This window comes from Rhinoraja longicauda, chromosome 13 (genome assembly GCF_053455715.1).
Source record: "Rhinoraja longicauda isolate Sanriku21f chromosome 13, sRhiLon1.1, whole genome shotgun sequence".
Classification (NCBI taxonomy): Eukaryota; Metazoa; Chordata; class Chondrichthyes; order Rajiformes; family Arhynchobatidae; genus Rhinoraja; species Rhinoraja longicauda.
The window spans coordinates 24,353,362-24,372,471 of NC_135965.1; the positions used below are offsets into that span (position 1 = coordinate 24,353,362).

Sequence of the window (19,110 nt, forward strand, 5' to 3'; positions counted from 1 at the left end):
ATAGTCATTGCCTGGAACTTTCCTGGTGTATTACCAGCAACATCTCAGCCTCTGGTGAATGTGGCCTAATTCTTGTGCTTCATTTGCTGAGGAGTTACAAATGAAACTAATCACTCTACAATCATTGGCAAATATCCCCACTTCAAGTTATGATGGAACAGCTGAAAATGGTTGGGTCTTGGACATTGCCCTGAGGAACCTCTGCACTGATATTCTGCAGAAAGGAAACCAGAATGAAAGGTGACACCACCGAGTGTGCCACTCCTGTCGTATGGGGATTACTTTCATTGTCTTAATGTCAACAGCGACCAACACTGTCATGTCCTAAAACTCACTGACAACAGTGGCACTGTGATCAATAGAAGCTTCATGATCATGACCAAGAATGGTGGAGATTTATGTTCATTTTTATGTAGTTTTGTGTCTTGTTGCTTTTTTTTAGTATGGCTGTATGGTAATTCAAATTTCACTGTACCTTTATTGGTACATGTGGCAATAAACTGACCTTGAAACCTTGAAGATCAGATGTCTTAGCAGATCAAGGATAAAAACAGGATGCTGGTGCCCGAGTTAGTACTTAGAGGTTTTCTGCCGGGACCTGTCTGAGGCTGATAAACCAGCCATCCCCGCACTCTCCATGGGATCCCATACATTCCACCAAAGGCAAAGTGCAGGAATGTACATCTGCAACGTTGCTTTCATATGCATCCCCATTCTAGCTGATCAAAGTCTCTTTGCACCCAATTGGGGCACAAATGGAAGAGGCTCATTCATATGAATAATAATACATGATCAAAGTCTCATGGATCCACTTCAAGTTTAGTTTAGAGTCATAAAGCATTCAAACAGTCCCTCAGCCCAACTTGTATACATCAACCAAGATGACCCATCTACACTAGTCCCACGTTTGGCCCATATCCCTCTAAACCTTTCCTATCCATGTACTTGTCCAAATGTTGTTATTGTACCTGCCTCAACTACCTCCTCTGGCAGCTCGTTCCATATGCCGACTACACTCTGTGTGAGTTGCCCCTCAGGTTCCTATTAAATCTTTCCCCATAACCTTAAACTTATGACCGCTGGTTCTTGATTCCCCAACTCTGAGTGAAAGACTGCATCTACCCTATTTATCCCCCTCATAAGATCTCTATAAGATCAAGTCCTGACAACATTCTTGTAAAATAACCAGGGTTGGAAAGCAAGCTTAGGCTAGAGCATGGAAACAGACCCTTTGGCCCACCGACAACACACACTGACCATCGATCACCCGTTCACACTGGTTCATCGTTATCCCAACTCCGGGAACAATTTACGGAGGCTAATTAACCCCACGCCTGCACTTATTTGGGAGGCGGGAAAAAATATAAACACCCGGAAGAAACTCTTGCGGTCACAGGGAGAAGGTGCAAACTCCACCCGAAGTCAGGATCAAACCTGGGTCTCTGGCGCTGTGAGGCAACGGCTCTACCAGCTGTGCCACTGCACTGTCCTAAATACGATTTACTCAACTTGATTGTCTTGAAATTGTTACATTTTAGCAATGTTTCACAATGATCTTACACCTACATTTTACTGACGCCACATTCAGGCTTCGGAAAATGACAGCATTTGCAGTAATGTTATATTAAAAATTGTGTTTTTTTTAAATGATTCATCCCTTAAATTAGATCAGTAGAATTGAGAGGTCACAATCCACCATCAACAAAACCCAATGTTCTCAAACCCCGAACTGACTTGTAAATTGTGACAATTTGCTACAATGATTCACTGGGTTGCACACACAGCCTGCAGTACAACTGAAAATGTATTGATCTGGTTGGATATTCAGCAGACATTATTCCATAGATGTTAGTTGAATTTTTAGGCTTCACACCACCGAAGTCTCATCACCTTTCATTAGTGAAGCATTGTAGCTGAAGCCAACCATTGTAGTTCAAAGTTGTCAGCATGAGAGGAGTTTATGGTCATGGTAATCATATTTATTATAGACAGGAGATAGTGAATCAGCTCAAACTATTTTACCTGAGCTAGCGTATTTTGTTTATCAGCCACAATGTCTATCAATCCAAGATATAATGGAAAATTTCCCGGGAGTAATAGTCTGATAAGTTTTGGGACAATATTCAGCAAAGTTTCTTCAAAGACTTGCAGAATATTGCCAATCACTGATTTTGTGAGCTGCTTGCTCTGTTGCCCTCTGCTTTGTTTACTGACTGATCTCAAGGAAAATTCCTGTGTGAAAACTAATGGCTGGCTCACAGCTGGAGAGGTTCCTCCCTGGTGATCGCACACATTCCATCCCGATTCCAATGCAAGCGCTGCAACAAGGTGTTGCTAAATCTGACCTCACCTATGCAGAATGTGAAACTTAATGCATCCTTGAAATTAACTGACTTCTCTCTCCACCAACAGCACAAACCAACAAATAATTGTTTTTTATTAAGCAATTTAGTAGAGATGGAGCGATATGTTGATCCTCAAAGTGAGGGAGATATTATTAGAGACCCAACCAGCTAAAAGCTTGAAGAGCATTCCTTTCATCAATGAACATTGGCCAACACATTGGACTTAATCAAATTAAATATTTACCAGATAACATCACCCCAGTCGCAGCAGTGAAATAAAGCACAAGTCATAAAAGCAAGGAATATTTCAGTGTGTGAAAGAATCAGACAGGGCATGTGATTGAAAAGTGTGATAGTCAGTTATTTGTGGTGATGGTGATTCATGCAGGTCTGCAAGCACGAGACACGATAGCAATGTCCAACCAGACCGTGCAAGCATGAGTTATCATGCGAGTACCAAGCCTCAGTCCAGGTCACTTTCATAGGCAGCAATTATCTAACGAAAATGTGGCAAAATCATGAAAGGGAATTAACATAGTCTTCTGCCTAATTTATGTGCCAAACACGATGCTAAGGCTATCACTGCTCTACCTCCACCTAACCTATGTTCCTCCTTTCCTCGCAATCCATATGCCTATCCCAAAGTTTTTTAAATGCTACTAATGTATCTGCTTTGACCCCACTCCCGGCAGCACGTCACAGGCACCCATCACCTTCTGTGCAAAACACGTGCCCTGCACATTTCATTTAAACTTTGCCCTGCTCACCTGAAACTTATAAAGCAAGAGTGACAGAAATGTCAACCACTGGAATAGAGGTGCTGGGACTAGAGTATCTGCTGAAGATGTACAAGAGAAGGAGGGACCACCTTTGAGGAAATTCCCTTGCCTGGTTCCCAGGTAAATGTTAAGAAAAGGACAATTTACGTTCCTTCCAGTCCCGGTCACAGTCAGCTAGTGGCCCCCAAAACTTAAACCCACAAGAGGATGGTTCCACACCCATGGGTTGCCATTGCGACTAATGCAGGAACTGTTGCATTTCTCAGGGGCCCAACGCAATTATGTATTTTATCAAACATTTCTTCTTACCTTCTGGATTTTGATGGCTTTTTCAGTGTGCCCCTCTAGCTCTTTCCTTAGGTTTTCATTTTCTTTTAGCAACATCTCGACCATTTGCTGGGCACGGTTTATCAGTGCCACGTGATCCACTGGCACAAACTGGCAGCTGTCTTGTGGCGCCCCAGTCACCACGACCACCTCCATTTGTGGAGTGGAGAGGAGATGGTGTCTCTGCTGCTGGGCAGGATGTAATGCTTCAGCTTGAGTCACCCTGAGCAAAACAATGACACAAACACGCCAGGCGTCACATTACGATAGCTTCAGTCCTCTGGAATGTAGCCTTGCTCTCCGTAGTCACAGCCTCATTGTTTGCTTCACTATTTAGCTCTGGGCTTTTGACTTTTAAATTACCTCCAGCTCAACTACAAAGATTTAATTTGAAAGGGAAGCTTTGGCAGAATTAAAATACTGAACTGCATTCTTTAAATATCGGTGGTAGTGAAACCTAGTGCATAGGAATCTGACGTGGAGTTGCCAAATTGTATGCGAATTTTACATACTATATCACTGGTGAGAAGGGACAACAAAGAGGAACCTCCCAGTAACGTAGCAGTCATTCCTATGCTGATAAATCGGGGCTAGCCTAAAATCATTAGCCGCATTAGCAATATCTCTTTAAAAGACATTTGGACAGGTACATGGATAGGAAAGGTTTAGAAGGATATGTGCCAAACATGGGCAGGTGGGGACTAGTGTACATTGAGCATCTTGGTCAGCATGGGTAAGTTGGGCCAAAGGGCTTGTTCCACGCTGTATGACTATGATTCTATCAATGATTTTGCCAAGATTATTAACAGTTTGCAAATTTAAAGCAATTTATTAACAAGAAGAATATGTACACGAACTCTTTCAAAGATAAAGCAGAGTTCTCAAGTACAGGACATTCTTTTGCAAAATGAAATCAAGCAAGAGGATCATTGTGTCCCAGCCTTTGATACCTTCCGATTGTGGCTGATGTAAAAGCTGTACCTTCAGAGGTTAGGTTCTTGTTTGATCTGAAGTGGACTAACCTCTTGCCATGCCCTTCCTGTCACAGCACTTCACCGACACAAATTATGTCTAACCTCCTGGGAGAAGTTGAGCCTTTCCTTGTTGATCATTCGACTTATTTCAGGTCTAATCTCCTACAATGTACATTTTTAGCTGGGTTTTTTCTCCTCTTGGTCACGAGTCTTCCCCGAGTCCTACTCCAATCCTCCCCACGCCTTTCTCCTGTGAGATGAATCTTAGATCATGCCTCTCTGACCAGAAGTTTGATCCTGTCCTAATATCTCCTTCTGCTCTTATCGTTGTATTTTATCACACTTCTGTTTCTTACGACAACTTTTATAAAAACTTTATGTTAATCCTATTTTATTCCCTCCGCATTCCCATGAATTTCTCCAAGATTTTACCGCACATCAACAAAGTAAGAGCAATTTACGGTAACCAATTACATTTTTGGGATGTCGTATTCACAGACATCAAGATTAAAATAGTGTCTAGGGAAAAAATAGGACTCCTTAAAGATCAGAATGGCAACCGGGCAGCACAGTGGCGCAACGGTAGAGTTGCTGCCTTACAGCGAATGCAGCGCCGGAGACTCAGGTTCGATCCTGACTACGGGTGCCGTCTGTACGGAGTTTGTACGTTCTCCCCGTGACCTGCTTGGGTTTTCTCTGAGATCTTCGGTTTCCTCCCACAATCCAAAGGCGTACAGGTTTGTAGGTTAATTGACTGGGTAAATGGAAAAATTGTCCCTAGGGTGTGTAGGATGGTGTTAATGTGCGGGGAGCGCTGGGCGGCGCGGTCTCGGTGGGCCGAAGGGCCTGTTTCCGCGCTGTATTTCTAAATCTAAAAAAAAAATCTAAATATCTGTGCAAAGCCATAAGGGACAGGGAGATATTAAATTAATACTTTTCATCTGTTTTTACTGAGAAGATCGTGGAATTTAAGGAATTGAGGCATGGGAGTTCTTTGTCTTAGATTTGAAACAAATTACCAAGAGGAGATATTTGTGGTTTTTAAGCATTTTAAGGTGGATAAATCACTAAATCACTAGATAACACAAAGTATCCTTGAACCATTTGGGAAGCTGGGGAGTGAATTCCTTACAGACATTTAGAACATGGCATAGTACAGCAGAAAGACAGGTTCCCCCACATTGTGCCCAACATGATGCCAAGAGCATCATGGATTTACCTGCACATTCCCTGCATATCAATATGCTTATTCGAAATACTTTGCAATGCCATGCCACTAACATATCTGCTTCACCGACCACTCCGGCAGCAAGATCCAGGTACTCACCGCCATCCGTGTAAAAAACTTGCCCAGCACAACATCTTTAAACTTTGCCCCTCTCACCTTAAAGTTATGCCCTCTGGTATTTGATTTGTCCATCCTGGGAAAATTCGGACTGTCTATCCTCTCACAATTTTCCACTCTCAATGCACTAAGGTAATCTAGAGTTTGCACATCCATGGGAGGTGAGAGGAAACTGGAGCACCCAGAGGGAACCCATGTGGTTCCAGTGAGAATGTGCAAACTTCAGACAGCACCCAAAGTCAGGATCAAACCCGTGTCTCTGGCACTGCGAGGCTGCAGCTCTACCAGTTACGCCACGGAGGGTAGGGCAGAGAATGTTGTCTATATGGACGTTAGCCAAGGCCAACAAATTCCTGTATGCTAGGCCAATCTGGAAAATGAGAATGCATGGAATCCAAGGTGAGCTAGCCAGTTGGATTCTAAAATTGGCTTGGAGGAAGGAGCGAAAGAATCGTTGTGGAGGGTTGTTTTTATGATTGGAGGCTTGTGATCAGTGGAGTAATATAGAGGTCAGTGCTGAATTTACTGTTGTTTACCATCTACATTAATGATTTGGATGACAATGTAGTTAACATTGATAGCAAATTTGCAAATGACACCAAAATTGGTGGTATTGGTGGACAGTGAGGAAGGATATCAATTGGTATGATGGGCATTAGAATTTAACTCTGACAAGTATGACATTTGCAAGAGGTTCACCAGGCTGTTACCTGGGCTCGAGTTATAGGGAGAGGTTGAATAGGCTGGGACTTTTTTCTTTGGAATGTAAGAAGCTGAGGGGTGACATTTTTGCGGGGTACAAGATCACGAGGTTCATGGACAAAGCAAACGCTCACAGATTTTCCCCCAGGGTAGAGGATTCTAACACTGGAGCATAGGCTTAAGTTGAGTGGGAAAACATTTAAGAGGGACCTCAGGGGCATTTTTTTTTCACTCCAAGGCTAGTCTGTGTCTAGAATGAGATTCCAGAGGAAGCTATAGTAGCGGATTTAATTATGACTTTTAAAGACATTTGGACAGATATATGGATAGGACGGGTTGAGAGAGAGCCATGGACCAAATGCGGGTACATGGAACTAGCCCAGTATCTTAACTTGGTCAGTATGGACTAGGTGGGCCAAAGACCTGTTTCCATGCTCTATGAGGGAGAAAATCCACAAGGTCACAGCAAGAACATGCAAAATTCCTACCGACAGCTCCCGAGGTCAGGATTGAACACCATTTGCTGCAAATGTGAGGCAGCAGCTCAGCCAGCTGTGTCCCCAGTGCCACCCGATGCTGTGTGCTTCGGGATATCTCATTACATTGGGGGATCTATATAAATGGAAGCTGTAATTGTTGATGTTTTGTGGCTCCATGTCTTTGATAAACGTTTGTGAAGCACTTTGAAATGTTTGTTACATTGGCACGGCTAAATACATGTAGGATGGCCCTGCACCCATCTACTGTATCTCAGCATGGCATGTGGTTTCTTCGGTGCAACTCTGACATGTGGTACGAGTGGTCAGGGAGCTGCAGAATAGGGAACAGACTTTAATTTGCTCAACAGCTAGTTTCTCCAATAGACACAAAGCACATGAGGATTTACAGGGCTTGTGGATTATTCCAGCATCTGATGGAGTAACCTAGCATCTCCTACACAATCTCTTTTCCACCATCCTCCATGTCCATGCATGGCTAGAGCCAAAGTTTTGGACAGGCCCCTCACACTAAAAGGCCTACAAATACAAACTTTCCGTATGATATCTCTGTGTCATAACCAGAGCTGGGGTCCTTCAGCTCGCCTCTCTTCTGCAGGGCCATTCCTGACGGCCACTGAACCCCGCACTGAGGATCAAACCAGGGGGCTCGGGCATGGCGCGATCCCTACCATCCCACCCCCTTTGTGTTAGAAGAGTGGAGGCCGAACAGCAATGGCTCTTGCTGAGTGAACATTGTTGGCTGCATCCTTACCTGGGTGCTTGTCCGTGGGCATTGTAGCCACGCCTCTCTGGCCCATTCTGCATGCCATCAGACCATGGCGTGGAGGACTCTTGGTAGAGCTGCTGGGTGGACGGGAGGCTGGGAGCTGCCTGCCTGGCAGTGGGAAAGTATTCAGGGGGAGGGTCACGGTGGTCCAGGGAAAGGCAGTAGCCCTGGTACCCTGCAAGCACCGGCTGCTTCTGGCGTTTCGACAACTGGGGGAAGCTTTGCGAAGAGCTCATGGTGATGGGGGCTTTGGCCCCATTCCTCTCAAGGGAAAGTTGCATTAGCCTCTCGCTGAGCGAGCGGACGTGCCCGTGTTTCAGCTCCTTGAGGCCATCGCCTTGGAGGTCTGGCTGGGTCCTGCCCGTGATCGGCTTCCCCTCGGCTGGCGCGTGGCTGGTGACGGCGGCCGGGTAAGGGCCCACACCCGCTGCCTGCCATTGCCGCTGGCCGGCCAGCAACTGAGACTGAGCCTTGGCCTCCTCATAGGATGGCAGTGGCTCCCCGTTGAGCTGCAGTTGGTGCAGGCGATGGCGCATGTTCTCGGAGTGCAAGGGGTCGCCCTGGTGCTCCTGGCCCTGCGGCTCCTGGCGGGTGGAGTGCTGCACCATCTGACACTCCTCCTGAGTGAGGCTCTCTAGGGAGGAGCGGGGACTACTGCATCCTCCCCTCATTGCCTGCTGCTGGATGGCCAGCAATGCCCGGGTGTCGGTCAGGTTGCCGTAGCGCAGCTGCTCCTGGATCAGCCGGTGGAGCACCGTCCCCGACGAGTCTTCCGCGGTCCGCATCCTGGCTCAGCTATTGGGATGGCTCTGCAACACAACACAGCCAGTCAGGTCCACGGTCACCAGTATATCAGGTACGCAAGCCCCAGAACACCGGCTACGCGGGCGGGCCCTGGAGAGCAGATACCGGTACACTGGCCCCCCCGAGCACACACTCCGCTTCGTGGACCCAGATCAGGTACAAGGGCCTCGGAGCACAGGCACTGGTATGTGAGCCCCAGAGCACGGACCCCCGTACATAGACCTACCTGGTCAGAGTCCCCACCCCCCAGCCCCACCTAGGTGAAAATGTCAAATACTAGAGGGCATAGATTTAAGGTTAGTGGGAGAAAGTTTAAAGGACGTGTGCGGACCAAGTCTTTTATAAAAGGGTGGCGCAGTGGTGCAGCTGATACACCTGCTGCATCACAGCATCAGAGACTTGCGTTCAATCCGGAGCTTGGGTGCTGTCTGGGACGAGCGTACACCTTCTCCCTGTGACCAGGTGGTGCCCATCTTTCTTCCCATATCCCAACCTCTTGTGGGTTCGTATTATAGGTTAATTGGCCTCAGTAAATTGCCCCTCGTGCCTTGGGAGTGGATGAGAAAGTGGGATAACACAGAGCTAGTGTGAACATGGGTGCCTGGGACTGTTGCCAGGCCGGGGGGAGGTGGTGGAAGCAGATATGATAGCAATGTTTAAGACGCATACAGAAAGACACATGAACAGGCAGGGATGAAGGGATACAGACCATGTGAGGGCAGATGGGATTAGTTTAGATCAGCATCGTGGTCAGCACATACATACAATTATATTGAGTTGTAGAGCTACACAGCATGGAAACAGGCCTTTGGCCCACCTTGTCCAGGGCACCCGAATTGTCATACCAAGCTAACACCCATTTGCCTACATTTGGCCCAGAGCCCCCCAATCCCTGCCTATCCATACATTTGTCCAAATGTCTTTTAAAAGTTGTAATTGTTGCTGCATCTCTAGCTTCCTTTGGAAGCTCATTCCAGATACAGGCTACCCTCAGTGAAAACGTTGCTCCTGAGGTCCCCCTTAAATTTCTTCCCTCTCGCCTTAAACCTAAAACCTCTGGGTTTAGAGTCCTCTAACCCGGGAAGAAAAAGAGTATGATTGTTCACTTTATCCATGCCCCTCATGATCTTACACATCTCCATAAAAGCACCCCTCAAGCCCCCTATGTTCCAAAGAAGAAGAAAAAGAGTCCATGGTGTGTAGGGCCTGTTCCTGTGCTGTACTCTTCGATGTTCTTTCTTCTGGGCACATTTACAGTTCAGTGACACTGGGCAAGTCACACTACTTTCTTGAGCCTCCTCCAGCTCACACACTACACACCAGAACCTCCCTGGGAGTTGTCTCCCAGGAGACTCCACCTCCGTGCATGGCTGGTTGCTTTATCATCATCAGATAATGGCATGAATTTGAGGAATGCTCGGCATGAAGTTGTGAGCACGAAGTAACCAGATAGTACAGGAAAAGCTCAAGGAACTTGGCTGATGAGAGGATGAGCAAACATTAGTCTGAATCGCCTGCAGGAAATTCCAGCAATGCAGCGCGTAGAATGTGAACCAAATAGGGGACTTTTTTTCTTACCAGTATCAGCAATTAAAACAATCTGTATTTTATCCTAAAGTTATTTTTTTCTATTGTTAGAAACTTTTCCTTATAACATCTTGTGTTGGTTGTTTCATGCGCTGCAGGCAGGATACGGGCCAGAAGCAATTGCAACACTTCAGGAGTGCAAATAACCTTGACTTTTGAAAGGACAAAGATTACGTGGGAATCACTGAGGAATTCATTAGGAACGGGACATTTCGGAATGAAGTGCTCACTCAGCGTTTCTGTCGCCTGGATTTGTGGTTCTGATTTTCTTGTAAATTAACAACATTTGACCTTCCTCTCTTATCTTAATTGCAAAAAGCACCCAAACGTTTAACTGGATTCTAGGTAATTACCATTTCTAACCACTCGAATATGCATTGGTAGGGAAAAGTAATTGCTCCCAGAATACATTTTGTTGGTAGAGAAATGCAGATCTAAAGATAGTCATGCCGATACACAAACCCCCTCCACTGCAAGGATAGAAACATTCCTTCCCCGTTGAGTCTGATTATCCCTGAATAGGGCCACTGATAAAACACAACAGACTTAGAAAAGGAACTGCATTCCTGAAGGTTTCCAAAACAATGGCTCATTCACCCACCTGAAGAATCTCAGGGCAAGCCACACATTCCACCGCAATGTGGAAACACCTCTCAGCCCACTGCTCCTGAACCCGATAACCTACCAACGAAACCCTCCACGCCAGCCAAAAGTCCCATTCATTCACCGCGTAAATATCTTTGAATGTAAAATATGATGTTTTCCACTAACATTTCCAAACTCGCACGCGGAAAAAATATATATTCTTCCAATCAAAATCTATAAGGATTATTAAAGAGGTTCGGAGCCTTGAGTACGAGGAGTGTAGTTGGGCAAATCGTTTACAAAAAAAGACATTATTATTACATCCTTCCATGAGTTTTCTTTGAAGACAATAGACTACTACACCATGACCTCAGTAGACAATAGACAATAGGTGCAGGAGTAGGCCATTCGGCCCTTCGAGCCAACACCACCATTCAATGTGATCATGGCTGATCATTCTCAATCAGTACCCCGTTCCTGCCTTCTCCCCATACCCCCTGACTCCGCTATCCTTAAGAGCTCTATCCAGCTCTCTCTTAAATAAATGCATTCAGAGAACTGGCCTCCACTGCCTTCTGAGGCAGAGAATTCCACAGATTTACAACTCATTATTGACCCGATCTTCTGCAACTCTTAACTAATAAACAAGTACAAAGTGAATACCCCTTATCATGTGTAACTTTAACAGATACAATGCGAATATCTAATCTACAAAACTTTGCTCTGGCATAGTTAAAATGGGACTAACTAATTTGCCATCTGCAATCTTCGCCAATCCGCAAACATTTCACGCCGAACGACGCTGATGGATTTTTTAATAAACTATGAACAGTAGGTGCGAATATTCACTTTGTAATACAACGTTGACAAAAAAAAGAATATTCTATAATATGGAATCTTTCTATAATACGGAATGATATTTAGAATCTGCAATTTTAAGTGCGGTTGAATATTTCGGGATCGATCGAGGATCGCTTTCAGTTTGCGATCTTCACCGCCACGCTCAATAACTTCTGCCGCCACTACTTTCAGTTGGCACATTCTTGTCGGCTGACATCATTTACCAGTATGGAGAAACGCAGGCACAGAATACGCGGGGAAGAGACACCGAAAGAGGAATAATTCCGCACCCAAAACTATCGAAAACAGCAGTAATAAAGTCAATCGCACCCGGGTAATAAAGTTTACCCGAAGGAATTCTGTATCCCAGCCCCGAGGAACATGTATAAGAGTTTGAAACACTTCCCCGCAAGTACAGTCTTACATGAAATGGAGTTCCCAGGCAGTGTTCAAATGCAGGACTCCGTCCCAAGGCGACCAGAATGCGACCAGAGTCCAGAAGAGAAAGATGTATCACACCTTGTGGTTTCAGCGGCCAGTCGAGCTGAGCGCCAGTGTGCCTGCCTGCGAGCTGCAGAATGGCTGAGTCCCGCGGTGCGCCAGCGAGCCAGGCAGCGGCTGGAATGCCAGGAATGCGGGAGCGACGTGTTCCTCGGTCTATCAAAGACTCACAGCCGTTGGGGCTAAACCTGCAGGGGGCACGGCACGGCACACCACACATCGCGGACCGCAGCCCAGCGGCGAACCAAGGGCTCGCTGTCTGTCTGTCTGTCTGTGTGGCTTCGGCAAACTCTTCACACAGAGCTGTTCAGAGGTGGCAGCGGGTCATCTCACCGAAGCCCCACCAAATGCGAGGCCGTGCTGGTGGGGCGCAATGGTCTTTCTCTCTTTCCGTGCTTGCCTCGTCTTTCATTCGTAGTGGAATATTCGGCGCGACTCGATGCGGGGAGACTAGACATTTATTTGTACAAAACGTTGATAACCCGGGGCAGCGTTTGTGGAACTTCGCTGAAAGTCGCAAACCCATTGGCTCCAGAGCAGATGCACCTGCACTCCGACTTCAAAGATTTACTCTTTGAGAGAATATTATTTCCAAACCCAAGACATTTGATACGATAACTGACGAGTTCAATATAGAAATGCTCCTGGCAAAATTAAAGTGTAGCCCCTCTCACCTGAACTGTGATCTGAATCCGACCGTGGGTTTCACGCCCAGTCACAGTATCAAATGATAGCCATGATTGAATGGCGGAGTAGACTTGATGTGGGCCGAATGACCCAATTCTGCTCCTAACATTTCTGATCTTATGAAATCACCCACAGCATCCCACACATCTGAGACAAAGATACCATGTTCTGAGTGGTCCATCTGAGGCTGTTGATCGGCCTCTCTGTCACTGTTCACCGGGATGGGACAGCGTTCACTTGCTTCCATTCGAGCACATGTTGTTACTGATGCCGGGAGATTGGGGTTCCACAGCATTGGCAAAGGTTTGCCAACATTAGAGCTTCTGAACTGAAGTGATACATGGGCGTTAATTACAATGATTAACAGAACAGTTCTGAAGATCCCAGAACATTAGAGTAGATTAGATTAATAATGAGCAAGGTGGAGCTATTAATTTCAAGAATAAACGTTATTTTATAAAAAAATGTGTACAACAAACACAAAAGCAGCACTGACTATCTTCACTTTCATAGCGTTGTCCAGTCTGCATATTCAAGTCTATATATTTGTGGTGTTAACTCATTTCATGTACAAGGCAGCATTGGTACTTATGAGGCCTGGTAGGGTGATATACACCTTGAACACCTGAGGGGACTTTACATGGGGCTTAGCATCTGAGTTCACAGAAGTTCCCAACAAAATCTTTATGTTGGACGCACCAATTTTCAGTGGATCCCTTCAGGACCACATTTGGATGAGGGAGTTGAAGGCTTTGTGGCCAAGTTTGTGGATGATATGAAAATAGGTGGAAGGGCAGGTATTGCAAAGAAAGCAGGGACTCTGCAGTAGGACTTGGACAGGTTTGGAGAGTGGGCAGAGAAGTGGCAGATGGAATAAAGTATGACAAAGTGTGTTGAGTTATGGAGTTTGGCAGTAGGAATAAAGGCGTAGACTATTTTCTAAATGGGGAGAGACTCCAGAAATCGGAGGTGCAGAGGGACTTGCGAGTGGTGGTGCAGGATTCACAAAACGTTAATCTGCAGGTCGAATCGGTAGTAAAGAAGGCAAATGCAATGCCAGCATTTATGCCAAACTCAGATCCTGGGGGGACAGGGCTTTCTCCATCGCTGCTCCCACCCTATGGAACTCACTACCCCAAACCGTCAGAGACTCCTCCTCACTCACCACATTCAAAACATCACTGAAGTCTCACCTCTTCAGCACTGCCTTCAACCACTGAAGGTCACCTCACCTTCTGTCTCCTTTCTCTGTTCGTTTACTTATTTATCTATTTATTCACTTCTCTATGTTCTAGAAATCCCTGTAAAGCGTCTTTGAGTGTTTGAAAAGCGCTATATAAATGTAATGCATTATTATTATTATTATTATTATTATATCAAGAGGGCTAGAATACAAAACCAGGGATGTAGTGAGGAGACTCTATAAGGCGCTGGTCAGGCCACATTTAAAGAATTGGGAACAATTTTGGGCATCAAATCTGAGGAATGATATGCTGGTCCTGGAGAGGGTCCAGAGGAGGTTTACAAGAATGACCCCAGGAATGAGTGGGTTAACTTATGATGAGCGTTTGACGGCACTGGGCCTGTACTCGCTGGAGTTTAGAAGAATGAGGGGGGACCTTATTGAAATGTACCGAATAGTGAAAGGCTTGGATAGAGTGGATGTGGTGAGGATGTTTCTACTAGTGGGAGAGTCTAGGACTAGAGGTCATAGCTTCAGAATTAAAGGACGTTCCTTTAGGAAGGAGATGAGAAGGAGTTTCTTTAGTCAGAGGGTGGTGAATCTGTGGAATTCTTTGCCACAGAAGGCAGTGGAGGCCATTAATGGATATTTTTAAGGCAGAGAGAGATAGATTCTTGATTAGTACGGGTGTCAGGGGTTATAGGGAGAAGGCGGGAGAATGGGGTTAGGAGGGAGAGATAGATCAGCGTCGATTGAATGGCGGGGTAGACTTGATGGGGTGAATGGCCTAATTCTGCTCCTATTAAATATGACATTATGACCAGATTTAGATGATTATGCTCTTGAGGAAATGTTTAGAGCAGGGATCTGGAGGAAGAGAGAACCAGTGATTTGCACTTCACAGTCGCATCATCACACTTCAAAGACATGCAGCCTTTTGTATCACACTTAACAATACAAACAACCCCTTGCATTTACATCATGCTTGAAGATAGTTCCCAACCTAAGGCGGTGCAGAGGAATATCATCAACCATGTGAAGCCTTGTGAGGAAGTGTTATTGCAGATTGATGCAAAGCTTGGCCAGTGAGGTAGGTATTAAGGCAGAAAGGGAAGTGGAGATGTGCAGAATGAATCTCAGCACTATGAACCTTGGCCATCATTGTCCAAACTAGTGCATTCGCATAGAAACATGAAAAACAGGTGCTGGTGTAGGCCATTCGGCCCATCGAGCCTGGACCGTCATTCAATATGATCATGGCTGATCATCCAAAATCAGTACCCATTCCTGCTTTCTCCCCATATCCTTTGATTCTGCTAGCCCTAAGAGTTGTATCTAACTCTCTCTTGAATACATCCAGTGAATTGGCCTCCACTGCCTTCTGTAGTAGAGAATTCCACAGATTCACAACTCTCTGGGTGAAAAGGTTTTTCCTCATCTCAGTCCTAAATGGGCTACCCCTTATTCTTAAACTGTGACCCCTGGTTCTGGACTCCCCCTACATCGGGAACATTGTTCCTTCATCTAGCCTGTCCAATCTCTTAAGAACTTAATATATTTCAATAAGACCCCCTCTCATCCTTCTAAATTCCAGTGAATATGACCCCAGTCGATCCATTAATCAGGGTGCTAAAACTGGAGCAGCTCTGATGTCTTGAAATGTCTTGGGGCTTGAAGGGGTGCAGTAGAAATGAGGTACCAGGTCATGAAGGAATTTAAAATCAAGAATAAGAATTTTTAAATTGTGGCTCAGGAAGCACAATGGTATTGGTACAAAATGAGCACGAGCAAGTGTTTTAAATAATCAAGTTTATGCAGAAGGAATGGGCGCCAGTCTCACAGCACAGTGCAGGACTAATAAATATAAGTTCGCTCTATGATACAATAAAATCATCGCCAACCTATTACCTCTCTACCGCTGTCCCGCACTCACCCTTCTCTTAAAATTCCATTAACTTCCAAAAGCCTTGTAATGTCTGCCTTGTGTGTACTCAACCCTCTTCAATAAAGAATTGCAAAGAGTCACTGCACTCTGGGTGTAAATACATTTCGGCTCATCTCTAACCTGAGTGGCTGACTCCTTATTTTGAGAATGTGAACCGCCTGTTTCTGGGCAGCCCAATAGGGGAAACATCAGCCCTACATCTACCCTGTCAAGCCCTGTAAAAATGTTGTATATTCCAATGTGAAGGAAGAAACTGCAGATGCTGGTTTAAACCGAAGGTAGACACAAAAAGCTGGAGTAACGCAGTGGGACAGTCAGCATATCTCGAGAAAAGGAATAGGTGATGTTTTGGGTCGAGACCCTTCTTCAGAAGAAGGGCCTTGACCCAAAACGTCACCTGTTTCATCTTTTTGTATCTATCTTTTGTATTTTCCAATGGTCATTCTTCTAGACTAAAGACGGTACAGGACCTGACTTAACTTCTCCTCATGAGGCAAGCCTGCCATCCCAAGAATCAAACTGCTGTGCGTTTACTGCACTCCCTCTTTTGCGAATGTATCCTTCCTCAGATATGGAAACCAGACATAGTATGTTCACTAGGTTCAATTGTGTTCTCACCAGAGCTTGATATAATTGAAGTATGATGCCTCAACTCCTGTAATCGAATCCACTTTTAAGAATGGCCAACCTATCATTTCTCTTTTTTGTTCATTTGGTACCTAACATCAACTTTCAAAGATTTATGAACTCGAACACCCAGCAACCTTTGTACACCAATATATTTTAATCTCTCACCATTGAAAAGAATTCTGCCTTTCTATTTCTCCTAAGAAAATGGATGATCTCACATTTTCCTCCTTATATTCCAGCTGCAATGAATTCTCCCAACCATTCGGTCAGTGAATATTCACTCAAATCTCACTACATCCTTCCATTCTGGACTATCAGGACTGCACACAATACTCTAAGTGTAGTCTCATATATGTCTTATATAGTTGTAACACGACGACTTAATTCCTGTATGCCTTGACCACAAAAGTAAGTGAGCAAATGTCTTCGTCACCCTGTCCACCTGTGAATCCCTTTTCAAAGGAAATATTTCAAAAGATCAGGATTGATTAACTAACATCCTACACTTCCAAAACTTTGAACATTTAACTCCATCTTCCCTGATTTTTCTCATCCTTTCTGCATCCAATTATGTAACTTTCTACTAAAGTCTTCGATATTAGTTTCACAAGCCCTTTCACAGGCTGACATTGGTTTCAGGAAGAGGGTTCTTTCCCGAGTGGTGAGTTTAGATTTTAAAGATACAGCGTGGAAACAGGCCCTTCGGCCCACCAAGTCCATGCCGTCCACCGATCACCTGTAGTTCTATGTTATCCCACTTTCGCATCCTAAACACTAGGGGCACTTTACAGAAGCCAATTCACCTACACACCTGCACATCGCTGCAAACCGGAGCACCCAGAGAAAACCCATGCAGTCACAGAAACAATGCATACACTCCACACAGACAGCACCCGAGGATCGAACCTGGGTCTCTGCCACTGTGAGGCAGAAACTTTACCATTGCACCACTGTGTCGCCCCATAGTGTTCGGGTTAGTGTCAGAGTCCACAAAGCCAGTGTCAAGGATTGGGAATCTTTCAAAGGCCTGGACACAGGAGATGAGAGAAGATGGAAAATACCTCCCTTCCTTCAGGTTTAGTCCTGCGAAGTGGAAGATATCTTTCTGCCTCCATGGTTCAGTTTTAACATCAAGAGTTATCTTCAATCGACAAATTCATCCAGACAACCAAAGACCAGGCAATCGGGGGTTTTCAAATACAACATCATCCCAACAAGTAAAGACTGTTATAGGTATTCACTGTACCCAAAGACAATTCGCGAATGGAATAATCTGCACCATGACATTCGCACTGCACGCGACGTTAAGACCTTCAAGACCAAGGTGGATTCAATCGATATTAAGACGTTGAACTTTAAGGCCCACTTTAATATTGCAACTTGGCACATGACTCTCCTAACATATGCGACAAGTAGTGATGGTGATTATACGTCAAGATACAGATACAGATACGGATATAAATGGAGGTTATAGATCCAAGAGTCAGTTTAAACTAAAGATCAATTACACCATTGAGAGTACCAAAAGCCTTATAACTACAAACATTTCTGTGGACCGAAACAAAGCAGCAACTGTGGTTCAGCTGTACTATGCAGTTGACAAAACTCGCAAAAGATATGTTTTAAAAAGAATGTTAGGATTTTAAGGAGCCATTTGGTCACATTTAACTTTCAAATATTTGCGTAATTGGACTATGCTGATTGCTGGGAGTGTGTTTGAGAGTTGTAGGAGCAGGCTGCCAGCTGGCAGCACACAGTCCTTGCGTGCAGCAGGTCCATTACCAAGAGAAGAGCTACCATTGTGCTGTTTAAACAAAGGCAGGGACATCTGTTCAGTTCAGATCAACCTCAGCACAAAGACAGGAATGTCAGAGCTATTTAACACACAAGGAGAAAATAAAACGGCAGCCAGACGTGCCTTCATTTAAATCCACGTGTGGCAGCCTGGGCAGGAGCAGAGAAGGCTAGGAATGTTATTCAATGGGTTTATTTATTTAGCCACTTTGCTTGCTAATTAAAGCAATTCCAAAGAGTGTTTTACTGCTTTCTCCTTTTATTTTAACCTGACTGACACTGAATGGCCCATTTTTACATGCTGTCAATCTTTCTGTACAATAGGATGGGAGGGGAGGGGGGGTTGAACAGTTGGCAAATGGATGAAATTAAATCGCTTTCCTTCCACCACCGGTTCATAAACATGTTCCAGCTTTCCCTAATTTTTGCCAGCTTTTCTCACTTTTGCCACTCCTGGGCTAACTTAAGCTGTTAATACTGGCAGGGTCCCTGGGTACTGTGGCTTACAGCTGTCGCAAAGCATAAAGCTGCTGCTCTGGGAATTCAAAGTGAGCACGGGGGAATAGTGGGGATTTTTGTCAGGCTGGACAGCATCTGTGGAGTCAGTGGCAGGTTAATCACCCTTCATCAAACCTGGGAAAAGTTAGCATACAAACACGTTTTAAGTCGCAGAGAAGGGATGGAGAAAACAAACGGTATATGTGTGAGAGGCTGGTGAGCAAGAGAGGCTGAATGGCATGTGGTGGTGGTGGTGCTGGCTGAGGGAGGGAGGGTGGTGAAGCTGTTCATTCCAAAGGTGCAAGTAAAGGAGATGAA

The 19,110-nt window shown here is 45.1% G+C and overlaps 1 protein-coding gene across 1 annotated transcript in view; it reads right to left on the reverse strand.

The window, feature by feature from the left end:
• Positions 1-12,111, reverse strand: part of amotl2a (angiomotin like 2a) — a 31,895-nt gene extending 19,784 nt beyond the window's left edge. Inside the window, exons 1-3 of the mRNA XM_078410598.1 lie at positions 11,979-12,111; positions 7,724-8,547; positions 3,434-3,674 (exon numbers count right to left, since the gene is read on the reverse strand). Of these exons, the coding sequence (XP_078266724.1) occupies positions 3,434-3,674; positions 7,724-8,523 (1,041 nt within the window). The 5' untranslated portion in view covers positions 8,524-8,547; positions 11,979-12,111. The remainder of the gene's footprint in view (positions 1-3,433; positions 3,675-7,723; positions 8,548-11,978) is intronic.
• Positions 12,112-19,110: the final 6,999 nt, after the last annotated feature.